Source organism: Apodemus sylvaticus, chromosome 13 (assembly GCF_947179515.1).
Source record: "Apodemus sylvaticus chromosome 13, mApoSyl1.1, whole genome shotgun sequence".
Lineage (NCBI taxonomy): Eukaryota > Metazoa > Chordata > Mammalia > Rodentia > Muridae > Apodemus > Apodemus sylvaticus.
Window position 1 is genome coordinate 68,282,801 of NC_067484.1, and position 13,900 is coordinate 68,296,700.

General features: G+C 46.2%; 1 protein-coding gene across 21 annotated transcripts in view; it reads right to left on the minus strand.

Annotated features, from left to right (window-relative positions):
• LOC127663694 (protocadherin gamma-C4) overlaps positions 1–13,900 on the minus strand; it is a 159,691-nt gene that overhangs the window by 79,863 nt on the left and 65,928 nt on the right. Inside the window, exon 1 of one of the 21 annotated variants that reach the window (XM_052155341.1) lies at positions 10,182–12,786. The exons of 16 other annotated variants lie outside the window; for them this stretch is intronic. In XM_052155341.1, coding sequence (XP_052011301.1) covers positions 10,182–12,599 — 2,418 coding nt within the window. In that variant the 5' untranslated portion in view covers positions 12,600–12,786. Of the gene's footprint in view, positions 1–1,793; positions 4,426–5,760; positions 8,371–10,181; positions 12,787–13,900 lie in introns of those variants that run through there. 4 more of the 21 variants (XM_052155344.1, XM_052155349.1, XM_052155334.1 and 1 more) reach the window with 4 other exon arrangements.

Below are 13,900 nucleotides of genomic sequence, written 5' to 3' on the forward strand. Positions count from 1 at the left end.
TTCAGGGGAGGGCAACCAGGAAAGGGGACAACATTTGAAATGTAAATAAAGTATCTATGAAAAAAGAGAATCTCATGACATGAGATGGGAGGACATTTTCTTTTTATCCTTTTATTTAAACTCTATGTTGCATCCTAACTGAATCGCCTATGACTTGTGAGTCAACTTTCAGAGCCAACCTTTCCTTTTTCTTCTTCAAGAGCTTGGCTGAGAGCCCCCAACTAATTTAGATTGTGCTTAGAAATACAAACCACCCTCTCCTTACCAATCAAATGCCTCATAGCATTTTGAATAATCCAATTCTAGTTGAAGGGTAGTGCCTTAAAGCTCTTTTTCTTCCGTGTTTGGAATTTCATAAGAGTAAACACTACACAAAACACTCAAGTACTTTTCTTGCTTCAGGACAAATTTAGGCATCTGTTGGGAATAATTCTCTTCCCAACAGTTGAAAAAAATGTTCCTAATCACCAAATTCATAATGAATTATAGTAAGATCAAAATCCTAAGTGAGAAACATAAACTTGAAATGAAATATTAATATGCAAGTAATTTGAACCAGATCTCTAGAAGTGACACGGGATGTGGAGTTTGATTATGAAGGTGATTCCTGTGATCAAACCTTCACAGGTCTCTTTTCCTTGTTTGTCTTTGCTTCAGATAATATGCACACTATTAGATACGCATTGAGGCTTCGCCAGCAAGCTTTTCCTTTCTAATTACTATTGAATATGCTTAAATAAATGTAGTGCAAAATTAAGGAAAGAAAACGTATCTAAACTGCTAGATTGCTGGGGAAGAAGAAGAGGAAGAAGAAGAAAAAGAAGAAGAAGAAGAAGAAGAAGAAGAAGAAGAAGAAGAAGAAGAAGAAGATTACATGAAGAACAGATGAATACAAGCAAAGTCAGTCTTTTCCCTCCCCCTCCCCAAGAAGGATGCTAGGGTTTGCACCAAGGGTCTTGCACATGCTAAGCACATGATCAAACACTGAACTATATCCAAGTCCCTAAATTAGTCACTTATACAACTTAAATACCCATTCTAATCTCCAATCCTTACAAATTTAAATTTGAAACTTTTTGAGAAGCATGGGATAAAAAGCATTACCAAATATGAATTTGTTACATTAAAAAGTACACAAAAAGGAAAGTTAAGAATAAGAAAGAAAAAAATAGTTCTGAATTTCCTCTCCCAACAAAGCCTTGTAACTAAACCTTGCCAACTTTTGATAGGATGAAGCAATGATACAAAATTGAAATAGTCAACAGGATCCAAATATTCCATCGGTCAACAAAAAGCAAAACAGAACTGATCGGTGCTTCGAAGAAAAGCCAATGAGGAAAAGCTGCAGAGGTCGCGCTACAGAGTTGAGTTCAATTTTAATATTAGAAGCAAACTGTGGTAGACTATAGAGACGCTGTGAAATTGAAATAAATTCTGTTTATGTATCATCAAATTGAATCATAATTGGCTTGCAGTGACAGACACCAATTACTATAGACAAACAATAGTGACGCTAACTCATTACAAAGCAAGTGAACATAACTGATATAGCCCTTCAGAATCAAAAGAAAAGACGCAAGTACCAAAAATTGACTTTGATAAAGCTCTTCTGAAAAGAAATGCTGATCTGTTGATGTTGTAAGTTACACAAACCAACAGGTAGTGTTCTATTGAGTAAGTATGGACTAATTGCAAACACCCACGCCTAATTTTCATACCCAGCTCAACAAAAGTTTCTTCAAGACTTGTGCCAAAACAGGAACAATTGGGAGGAAAAGAAATATATATCTCACCTGAATATCTGTTGATTCACATTTGCCTAAAACTGTAGTTGAATCTTCAGTTATCAGGAGAGGCTCGCTTTTCCCACAGCTCTCCTGGCTGATGAGCGTATCTGCGTAGTTGGGCTGCGGGAAGATCAGGTGACTCCTCCTTGAGTCTGCAGTAAGCGAAACTTCGTGGGAATAGGTCTGGAGGAAAGCTCGCACCCCATCCACTCCCACGAAGTGCGAAGGAGGCGCGCCAGCCAATCCGCTGGCAGCCTGGAGCAGACGTGATGAGTGCCAGCGCCGAAGCCTCAGAGCCAGCAGTGTCATGACAAAGATGAGGAAGATGCAGGAGACTGCAGTGATGGCCACCACTAGGTAGAGAGTGAGGCCTGACTCCTCCGGGTTGACAGGAGACTCCAGATTAACCAAGTCCTCCAGAACCTCTGGAATGCTGTCAGCCACCGCTATGGTAAGCCTGACAGTGGCGGAGAGAGGAGGCTGGCCGTGGTCCTGCACAGTTACCACGAGGCTCTGTTTGAGAGCATCTTTGTCCATCATGGCTCTGGCCGTGCGTACCTCCCCTGTGTGCAGCCCCACGGAGAAGAGCCCTGGCTCGCTGGCTTTGAGCAGGCGGTAGGACAACCAGGCATTCTGCCCGGAGTCTCTGTCCACAGCCACCACCTTGGTCACTAAATAACCCGGCTCTGCAGAGCGAGGTGCCAATTCCACACCAGTGGAGCCATCAGTAGGGAGAGAGGGGTATAAAATCTCTGGAGTGTTGTCATTCTGGTCCAGCACGAAAAGGGTCAGCGAAATATTGCTGCTTAACGGTGGGTCCCCATTGTCACTAGCCGTCACTCCCAGTTGTAGGGTCTGGAATTGCTCATAGTCGAAGGATTGCAGGGCATACAGCACACCGGTGTCTGAGTTGATAGAAATGTAAGAGGACAGAGGTGTTCCCTGGATGGTATACTCAGCCAGAGAGTAAGTGACCTGGGCATTTTCTCTGCTATCCCTATCAATGGCGGTCACGGAGAAGATGGAGGAACCTCTGGGGTTGTTTTCAGGAATGTAGGCCGAGTAAGAGGAGCGAGTGAAAACTGGAGGGTTGTCGTTGGCATCTGCCACTTTCAGCAGGAGGTGAGTTTCCGTGGACAAGGGTGGGCTGCCCTGATCTTTGGCGATCAATGTAATATTGTAGCTCTCCACCTGCTCCCGGTCTAGTTCACTATTTGTGATCAATTTATAATAATTTCCATACGTCTTTTCTAACTTAAAAGGAAGACCACTAGGAATGAAGCAAGAGACCTGACCATTCTCTCCAGAATCTTGATCTTGAACGTTTAGAAGAGCAATTACTGTGCCCGAAGGAGAATTTTCCAGCACTGAGTCACTGGACGAGGTGACAGTTATCTCTGGAGCGTTATCATTCACATCTTCAACCGTGATCAACGATGTGGTGGTGCTCAACAGCCCCCCACCATCCTGGCCTTGAATTTCCATCTCATAGAATCTGTATTTTTCAAAATCCAGAGGCTTTCCGATTAGAACTTCTCCAGTTTGAGAATTCAGTTGAAATATTTCAGAAGCTTTGCTTTTCATTTTCCGGAAAGAGTACATCACTTCCCCGTTGATACCCTCATCCGGGTCTGTGGCATTTACCACAAGCACCCGCGTTCCGGAGCTGAGGTTTTCAGGAACACTCACTCTATACACCGACTGTGTAAATTTTGGGATGTGGTCATTTACGTCGAGAACCACCACGCGAATAGGAACCGTGCCCTTGCGGATGGGATCTCCCCCATCTAAGGCTGTGAGGAAGAGGTGGTGAGAGGCCACTTTCTCCCGGTCCAGACTTTCCTCCAGCACTAGCTCTGGATTCTTGTCCCCATCAGTCCCGCCTCGCACCTGCAAGGAAAAATAACTGCTTGGGTTGAGCTGGTAGCTCTGGAGGGAGTTCATCCCTACATCTGGATCCCTAGCATTAGGAAGCGGAAATCGCGATCCAGGACTAGTGTGCTCGCTGACTTTGATCTCTACCTCCTCTTCCCGGAAGCTGGGGGCGTTATCGTTAATGTCCATTACTTCCACCTCCACTCCGTAAATCTTCAGGGTTTCCTCCACGAGAATTTCCAAATTCAGCAAGCAGGAGGGAAGCGTATCACATAGCTCCTCACGGTCTATCCTACCCGCAGTGACCAAGCTGCCGCCTCGCGGATTCAGAGAGAAAAGCTGCGATTTTCCTCTGGAGATGATGCGGACTCCGCGTTCCGCGACCTCCCAGGGCTCCAGCCCTAAGTCCTTGGAGATGTTGCCTACGAAGAAGCCTTTATCTGTCTCTTCTGGAACCGAGTATCGGATCTGTCCAGTCCCAAAGGTCAGCAAGGTCCCCAGGAAAATGCACAGCGGGACCAGCGCGCGGTGGTCCGGGCGCTGAGGCTGATTCGCCATGGCTGGGTGTGAGCTTTGTTCCGTGAGGGTCTTGCGCCGGTTTATTTTTTAATTTGCTTTTTCCGAGTCAGCTTTTGTGTCTACGAGGTTCCAGGTATTCCGCATCCAAAACATATTCCAAAGCGAACGGAGGTGTTTTTATTTCCAGAATTAAGATACGTGAGTATCCATCCCTTTCTTCGGTTTTGCGTGGTAGAGGTTCCGGAGAAGTACTCAATAGCTTTGTCCTCCCATTCCCCGATTGGTCAACAGCGGCGCCTAGAGCCCAATCTTATTATTGCAACACTAATAAGAACCTGGTTGTCTGCTGCGGAGAAAACTGTCACACTCACCTTTTTCGTGGATCATAACATTTGTGAAGCCGACAACCGCAAACAATAGCTATGTGATGTAAAATTTACCAAGAGCACTTATGAAAAGGGTAGTTGTTAAATGGACTTGTTTAATTAAAAACGTTTCGAAATAACACTGGAACTTAAAACACACAGGTGAGTTGTGATTCCAGCTAGTTTTACTAACTGTAGAGACACGGCATTTGTGGACGTGCAACCAGCATGGTCGGACGAAATTTTCAGGTAGGATTCATGGCTATTATTCTTACTAGTTTTTATTCAAGTTTTTATTTTATTATTTTAATTTTGTGTATGTGTCTTTGTGAGTATGTGCACAGGCGAGTATGGGTTCGCGTGAAGTCCAGAAGGAGGTGGAGCTGGAGTTATCACAGTAGTAAGCTGCCGGTTATAGGTGCTGGGAACCGAACTTGGGTCCCCTCAAAGAGTGATGATGCTCTTAAACCACTAAGCCATCTCTCCGGTTCCCACCAATGTTGCTTTTATTTTTAACAAGTTATTGTTTTTTAATGAGTATAATAACGACGGAATGGTTTATTAAAAATTTGAATAGTATTATGGTTATTATTTAAAAGATAATAAAATATACCTGTATTTCATACACCATAATGGGAAGGCATTTTAATGAAAAATTGACGTGAGGTTTTCATATACTTGTTTGTGTTAGAGACAGGAAGAGGAGGAGGAGGAGGAGGAGGAGGAGGAGGAGGAGGAGAGAACTGGTAATTGAAGCAGGATCTAGAGTGCACTACGTGTTCAAACATAAAAAAAAAACTAAATATGATTGGACAGTAGAGTATTTCAGCACCGCAACCCTTTTGTGCATGCTGGATAGAACTGGTTTTGGTCCGCACGAGGTACATGTTTTGTCACTATGCCACACTCCCATACCCTTCCAAAAACAGTGATACCCCAAGTTAGACCTACATTTCTCTTAGGAACTTAAAGCTCCCAAAATAGAGTCCAGCACGGTGGCCCCGCTCCTTTAATCCCCAGTGCTTGGGAAACAGAGGCAAGTGGATCTCTATGAATTCTAGACCCTCCTGGTCTACATAGCTAATTCCAGAACAACCAGGACTACACAGAGAGACCCCGTCTCAAACAAAACAAAACAAACTATCCATTAAAATAGCAGCTCTATATGGGAGTATTTTGGCATACCGGAATATAAAAAGCATAATATTAAATACCTGGTTAAAGGTCTTCTCGTCTGCTTCAACACTAGGAGTTAAAATACTAGCCAACAGTGCCGAGGAGCTGTCTTTGTTGAGAATATCTTGTGCGGATGGACAATCTCCAACGGATGTAAGAAAATTAAATTCTGGCTTAAGTTGATCTCCCGGCACGCAAAGATTATAGGCATAGGGCAATGTTCCCTCGCTGTAGTTGGGTGGAAGTACGGGTCTAGACTTGGAATCAAGGACCGACCCAAAGCAACCAGTGGATGAAGGGCTGGAAGACTGTCGCAGGCGCAGAGCAATGGCGATAATTACTGCGAGAAGGAAAAGCACTGAGATCAGGGCCAAGGCCACCACCAGGTAAAACTGAAGCTCACTCTGGGGGTCGGAGGGGGTGGGATGATCGGCGAGGTCTGGCAACGCTTCTTGTAGGCTGTCTGCAAAAACTAGGAGCAGTGTTGCAGTAGCAGACAGGGGTGGCTGTCCGCCATCACGCACAGCGACCAGAAGGCGCTGCCTAGCTGCATCCTTGTCGCCCAAGGCACGCGCTGTGCGCACTTCGCCCGTGCGCAGCCCCAGGCTGAAGAGCCCGGGGTCGCTGGCCTGCAGCACGTGGTAGGACAGCCAGGCATTGTGTCCTGAGTCTGCATCCACAGCCACCACTTTGGTGACCAGGTATCCGGGCTCAGCGGCGCGTGGCACCATGTCGAAGAGCGCAGAGCCATCGGGCTCGAGCGTGGGATACAGCACGCGTGGAGCATTGTCGTTGCGGTCGCCCACGAGCACGCGCATGCTCACGTTGGCGCTGAGCGCGGGCGATCCGTGATCACGCGCCTGCAGTGTCAGCTGGAAGGAGCGAAGCTGCTCGTGGTCAAAGGCGCGCTGCGCGTACACTACTCCACTGTCCTGGTTCACAGACACAAAGGATGAGAGCGTTTTTGGTTCTAGGTCGCTGGCTATGATGGAATAGGAGACGAGGCCGTTGGATCCCACATCTGGATCCCATGCTCTGACTTGGGTTATGGAAGTCCCGGGCTGGTTGTTTTCTAGTACGTTTATCAGGTAGGCCTGCTGCTGGAAAACAGGTGCATTGTCGTTGACGTCGGCGACGTTCAGGGTGATGGTTTTGCTGGAGGAAAGGGGTGGCTTGCCTCTATCTGTGGCTGTGATAGTGACGTTGTACCCCGGGGTCTGTTCCCGGTCTAGGGTGCTATCTGTTACTAACTTGTAGTAATTGTTGGAAGAAGAATGAATCTTAAATGGATTGTTTCCGCTTAAACTGCACGTGACTTCTGCGTTTTCCCCAGAATCTCGATCCCTTACCTTGAAGAGGGCCACAACCGTCCCGGAAGGGGAATCCTCCAAAATCTGATCCGAGAGAGAAGTGATGATTATTTCTGGGCGGTTGTCGTTCTCATCTAGAACCTCTATAATTAATTTACACTGTGAAGAAAGAGATCCTCGGTCCTTTGCCTCCACACCAATCGTATATCGTTCTACTTCTTCAAAATCCAATGGCAGTAGAGTTATAATATCTCCTGTTATGGGATCTAGAGAGAACTCGTGGTGGGCTTTGTTAGCCACACCCAGGAAGGAATATGTGAACTCTGCGTTGACGCCCTCATCCTGATCTACTGCCTTTAGCCTTAGGACGGTGGATCCTGGAGGCAAGTCTTCTCGAAGGCGGACTCTGTACACTTCTTGGCTGAACACTGGAGGGTTATCATTGGCGTCCACCACTCGGATTCGAAGCTGAGTGGTGCCACTTCGGGGCGGGTCCCCGCCGTCTACAGCAGTCAGCACCAGGTGGTGAGTGCTCTCTGCTTCTCGGTCCAGCATCTTTTGCAATTCTAATTCTGGGTATGTGCCACCATCAGGATTGTCTTTCACCAGTAATGAGAAATATTCATTAGGACTTAGCTGGTATTTACTAAGAGAATTCACACCAATATCAGGATCATTTGCAGACTCCAGAATTGTTCTCGCCCCTGGGCTGACGGATTCACTGATCTCTAGGTTGATTTCGTCTTTTGGAAATTGAGGAGCATGATCATTAATATCCTCAATCTCCACAACGACATGAAAAATATTTAAAGGGTTTTCTAGCACAGCTTCCAACTGCAGCTCACACCTTCTCCTCCCTTTGCATATCTGCTCGCGATCTATGCGGTCCTTCACCAGTAAGTCCCCGCTCTCCGAATCCACACTGAAGTGCAGCTTCTCAGCGCTAACCCGCAGCTTCCGGGCAGACACTTCCAGGACACTGAGCCCCAGATCCTTGGCGAGGTTCCCCACCACCGACCCGCGGTCCAGCTCCTCGGGGATGGAGTAGCGGACCGGCTGGCCCAGCGCGGGACAGAACAAAGGCAGCAGCAGCAGGGCAAACAGTACCTGCGGGCGGCTGGGGCGCTGCCTCCGCGCGCTGCTCCCTCCCATTGCTGGCTCAGGTCCTCGGTTAGGTCTTCGGATCTTCGCGGTAGGAGAGAGTGCAGCCTACCGGGGTGGAGGTCCGTCTGGTCTCGGACAGCGGGACCCAGTTTGGTGCCGGGAACTGGTGTCTTAGTCTGCGTGAGTGAGAGTTCCCCTTGGTGTGTTTTTTGTTTCAAGCGCAGGAAATTTCAGCTTACAGACTTGAGGGATCAGGGGCCGCGGAGCTTGCTCTGCACTGGCCGACAGCGGCGCCCAGAGGCTCTGAGTGGGATTGCAGTCTGGCGTTTCAGATTTTTGGGGAATCTTTTATTTTCTCTAAGCGTAAGTTGATAGTCAAAATATTTGAATTTTCTTTCTCATTGATTTTTGTTTCCCTCGTTAATGTTTTATTAATAAATATTGTTTCATATGTAAAAATTTGTACTCATTTTGGGTAGATTGAAGGTGTATTTCCTTCAAATTAAAAAAAAAAACATGAAGGAAAGCGAAGGCCCACAGGGCCAATAGCCTACTGTTACCCAAGTCTGTCATCCACAGGAAATGACCATCTCTCTTTTTGAGGATAATTATCTTTGCTACCAACTCTAGCTCTCGTTAGTTAAAAAGTAAATACCCTTCCACCATATTTAGACACTGGAATCCCACCCTGACTGTATCCAAACATTTGAGAGCCCAGCATTGCTCTCAAAAATTTAATAGAATATTTGTAATGTCAAAAGAGGTGGGAAAAAGATGTAGGACAATGGCTTCAATGAATAAATAGTATTATAACTCCAGAGTCTCTACTTACCTTCCATGGAGCTATGGATAGCCAAGTGCTGACACAAAAGTGTCAGGGTCTCAGGTGTATTTTGAGATTCTGTAGAGCACTCTTTATTCTAGTAACTTCTGTAGAGTAATCGAATCAAATACATCACTATTTTTCTTGAACGAAATGTGCTGCTCATCAATACCTTCACCAATCATTTGTTTAGAAGAGTTTCATGTACATCTTTGCTTAAAATCGGATCTTCTGATGAGCTGGGAATTCTTTCTTTGCTCTTAGCTCTTAGTTTTTTTTTTTTAAAGCTCTGTCACAGCACTTGAGATTCTACTGGCTGAGTTCTCTTCTACATTAAGGAGAACATGCCCTCATCTCGTGGTTAGCTTTTGTTCCTGGGAATGTGAGCAACGTTATCCACCCCAACCCATATTTACATTTTAGTCTTAGTTGATGGCATGTATACTTTTGAAGGAAAAAAAAAAAAGACAAAGAGAATAAAAATTCTCAATTTAACCTTGCATAAATTCTTGGAATCATCATCGGGCAAGAAAAGTGAAATTAAACGGCTGTATCTTTCCTGTAGTAAGAGGCTACATAATCATATGCAGAAGGGATGCTGCTGGACTAGTGGGCATGAGTATGGTTATAACGATTCTAAGCACACAGTTATGAATTGTTGGTTGACTATTAATGAAAAACCTCAAATATCTAAAGAGTATATTCAGTTATTGTTTGACAAATGTAACCGCAAAGGCATATTGTTTTGTCCATAAGGAACACCAATGAACAGCCTTGAACTTAGCTTGTGTGTCTGGCGAGGCCAATGCATTTGTTTCTGACATTTACCTAATTTTAACAGACTTGCCTTAAAAGAGCTCAGGTTTCTTAAAGTGGTAGAGTTCCAGCATGTAGTAGTGAGGACACATACATCAACAGACACTTCCACTTCCCTTCTAGGGACCTCCCATGCTGTACTCAGCAACGCAGTAAAACACAAGGTTCTGCAAAAGGTACTCACACCACCTTAGGGCGACCTAGGTGATCGTCACCACCGTTTCCAATACAGTCTTAACTACCAGATTCTACTCTCTAATGTTTTAGCAAGAGGCAAGCGTCGCTGGAACCTGGAGCCGAGAGAAGTGGTTTTAAAATAGAGATCTACTATTTCCAGCATTTGGGTTCAAGCCCCAAAGTAAATCTGATCTCAATTGTCTAAAGAAAAAGTAAAATCAGAACTCACTGGCACCAGAGGAGCATCTTCTACAGGACACTTGGAATCATCTAACAAAGACAAAGGATCTTTCTTCTCACAGCTCTCCTGGCTGATGAGCGTGTCCGCGTAGTTGGGCTGCGGGAAGATCAGATGACTCTTCCGCGAATCAGCAGTGAGGGAAACCTCATGCGAATAGGTCTGCAAGAAAGCACGCACCCCGTCCACGCCCACATAGTGAGAGGCAGGCACGCCGGCCAATCCGTCTCTCGAAGACTGCAGCACGTGAGACTTGTGCCAGCGCCGAAGTTTGAGTGCCAACAACACAATGACGAAGGCGAGAAAAACGCAAGAAACCGCGGCCACTGCCACTACTAAGTAGAGTGTGAGGCTTGAGGCCTCAGAGTCCTGCGGTGGCTCCAGGTTGCCCAAGTCTGCCAGAACATCAGGGATGCTGTCAGCTACAGCAACAGTTAAAGTGACCGTCGCGGAGAGAGGAGGAATGCCATGGTCCTGCACAGACACCACTAGACTCTGCTTGAGAGCATCTCTCTCCATCAGGGCCCGCGCGGTGCGCACCTCACCCGTGTGCAGCCCTACAGTGAAGAGCCCCGGTTCGCTAGCCTTGAGTAGGCGGTAGGACAGCCAGGCGTTCTGTCCTGAGTCTCTATCCACTGCCACCACCTTCGTCACCAGATAGCCCAGCTCTGCTGAGCGGGGAGCCAGCTCTACCCCAGTGGAGCCGTCGGTGGGCATGGTGGGGTACAGGATTTCTGGAGAGTTGTCATTCTGATCCAGCACGAACAGGGTCAACGACACATTACTGTGGAGGGGAGGCTTTCCGCTGTCGCTAGCAGTCACCTGCACCTGCAGCTCACGAAACTGCTCATAGTCAAAGGACCAGAGCGCATACAGGACGCCAGTGTCTGAGTTGATGGATATGTAGGAAGAAAGTGGTGACCCCTCAATGGTGTCTTCAGACAGAGAGTAAACGACCTGGGCGTTCTCTTTGCTGTCAGGATCGAGGGCAGTCACTGAGAAGATGGAGGCGCCTCTGGGATTGTTCTCTGGGATGTAGGTAAAGTAGGATGGATGCGAGAAGGTAGGTGCGTTGTCGTTGATATCTGCCACTTGCAGAGTGAAGTCAGCTTTGGTTGACAAAGGTGGGTTTCCCCCATCAGTGGCTGTTACTGTGATGTTGTAAGAGGGTACCTGTTCCCTATCAAGAGCTCTCTGTGTCACTAGCCTATAGTAACTGTCAATAGACTTTTCTAATTTAAACGGCAGATTTCCTGAGATGGAACAGGTTACTTCTCCATTCTGCCCAGAGTCCAAATCATGGACGTTTAAAAGGGCTATGACAGTTCCCACCGGCGAATCTTCTGTCACTGGACTGAAGAGCGATGTGATGGTCACCTCCGGATGGTTGTCATTTACATCCTCTACTGTAACCAGCACCTTCGCAGTTGCAAGATAGGCCCCTCCATCTTCAGCTTGGATTTCTATTTCGTAGAAACTCCTTTCTTCATAATCTAGATTTTCAGATATTTTTATTTCCCCGGTATTTTTGTCTAGTTGGAATTTGGACAGTTCTGTGTCCAGTGATTTTTGGAATGCATAAGTCACTTCTCCATTGGCACCTTCGTCTTTGTCAGTGGCAGTCACCTTTAGCAGCTGAGTTCCCACAGGGAGGTTCTCCGGAATGTTCACACGGTATTCAGTTGATGTGAAGATTGGAGCATTGTCATTTGCATCAAAGACGGTCACAGTGATGAGGACAGTGCCTGATCTGGGAGGGTTTCCTCCATCAGAGGCCACGAGGACCAGGTGGTGAATCGCCTCTTCTTCACGATCTAGGGCGTGCTCCAGCACTAATTCTGGGTACTTGACGCCCTTAGCACCGCTCTGAACGCCTAGGGAGAAGTGCTTATTGGGGCTAAGCTGGTAGCTCTGCAGAGAGTTCACGCTCACATCTGGATCAATAGCTTGCGGGAGAGGAAAACGCATTCCTGGGGCGACATTTTCATTAATTTTTACATCTAGAGTTTCTGCTTGGAATTTTGGCGCATTGTCATTGACATCCGTTACCTCTATCTCTATCCCGAAGAGTTTCACCCTATCTTCCACAAGGATGTTAAAGCTCACGACACAGGGCGTGCTCTGAGCACACAGCTCCTCCCGGTCTATCCTGCCTGCGGTGACCAGGCTGCCGCCTCGCGGGTTCAGAGAGAAAAGCTGCGACCTACCTCTGGAGATGATGCGGACCCCGCGCTCTGCCAGTTCGCGGGGCTCCAGCCCCAGGTCCTTGGAGATGTTGCCCACAAAAGAGCCTTTCTCTAGTTCCTCGGGAACCGAGTAGCGGATCTGCCGAGCTGCAGACTCCCAGGGCATCCACAGGAAAAGGAGGACCAGTTTGGTGAGCTCTGAGAGATTCCTTTGAGCGGCCATTGTCCTCTGACTACGGAATTCTCTCAAAGCTCTTCCCGATCCGCCAGGCGCGCGGTGCGTTTCACTTGGTTCTTTTCTTCTTTCTGTGACCCCTGGAGTCTCCGGCAGCTGAAGCACCTTAGATTCCGGGGTGATGTCCGTTGCAACCCTGGAGCCGGTTTGCGGGAACTGTGAGGCTTTAAGCTTTTGGACCCTGAGAATCCCAACTGAGCTCCGGCAGTATTTTGCTCCTGGTAGGTGAACAGCGGCGCTCAGAGTCGGAAGAAGTTACTGCACCCACTACACTATTTCAGCAAATGCATTTTTCTGTTGAATTATTTTAATTTACTTTAATTTCCTTTGGTTTCACTGTTAGTTTTTTGAAAGTGCGTGAGATTGAAAGTAGGGTTTCACATATACGCAGGCAAGAGCTCCAACCGTGAGCTGTATCAGAGTCCTTCTCAAGGTTTCTTACTGGGGAGTATAAAAAGCTAAATTGATAATATTTGCATCTTATTCCCAACAGTAGCACACCCACTTAAAACATAATAATGTTTATTTTGTGTTAAAAATCTTACAGCTTTGGTATTCATTCACACAGAGACAGATATATTTCTTTTAATAAAATTCACTTAGATTATTTTAGCTTTCTTTAACTTGATTGTTGTTTTGTTTATAGTCCTGTAAGAGGCTAACAAAATAGTCTACTAATTCTTGACATTTTTGAAAGATGTACCTTTTTTATATAGGATTGTTTTTGAAATTTTAATTAGGCTATTTAAAAATGGATTCATCAAATAATTAGAAAGTAAAAGCAAATCCTACAGTTGCCCACTAAAACGTATTGTAATTGGAAGACAAACATGTACAAGCATTTCAGGCACAGACTGGAAACAAAACCAAAGATCCGGTGATGTGAACTTGTTTTTTTCAGTGTAGGAAATCAAACGATGTGAGGTAAGTGCTCTACACTTGAGCTAAACCCCAACCCTGGCGTAGAGTTTTGAATAAGCATGTTTTTATGCTAAGTGTCCTATTTTGTCAGATATTAATGATACAGATGTTAACAATGTCTTCTTCTAGGCACTAGAAGAAGAGTGAAGAAGGCAGACTTTCTTTTGTATGCACTGGGAGTTTAGCCTGCCCACCCCCACCAGGGAGGAGCCATAGGTTTATGTTTTTTTTTTTTTTCCATATTGAGAACAGGTTGTTTGTAAGCGTTTCAGTCAGCATGTCACTCTTCAAATATTTTGTTATAGTTGTGAAAGGCAGAGTCCTTGCCCCCTGAGCACTGGAATTCTAGGTAGGCACTGGCCAGGCTC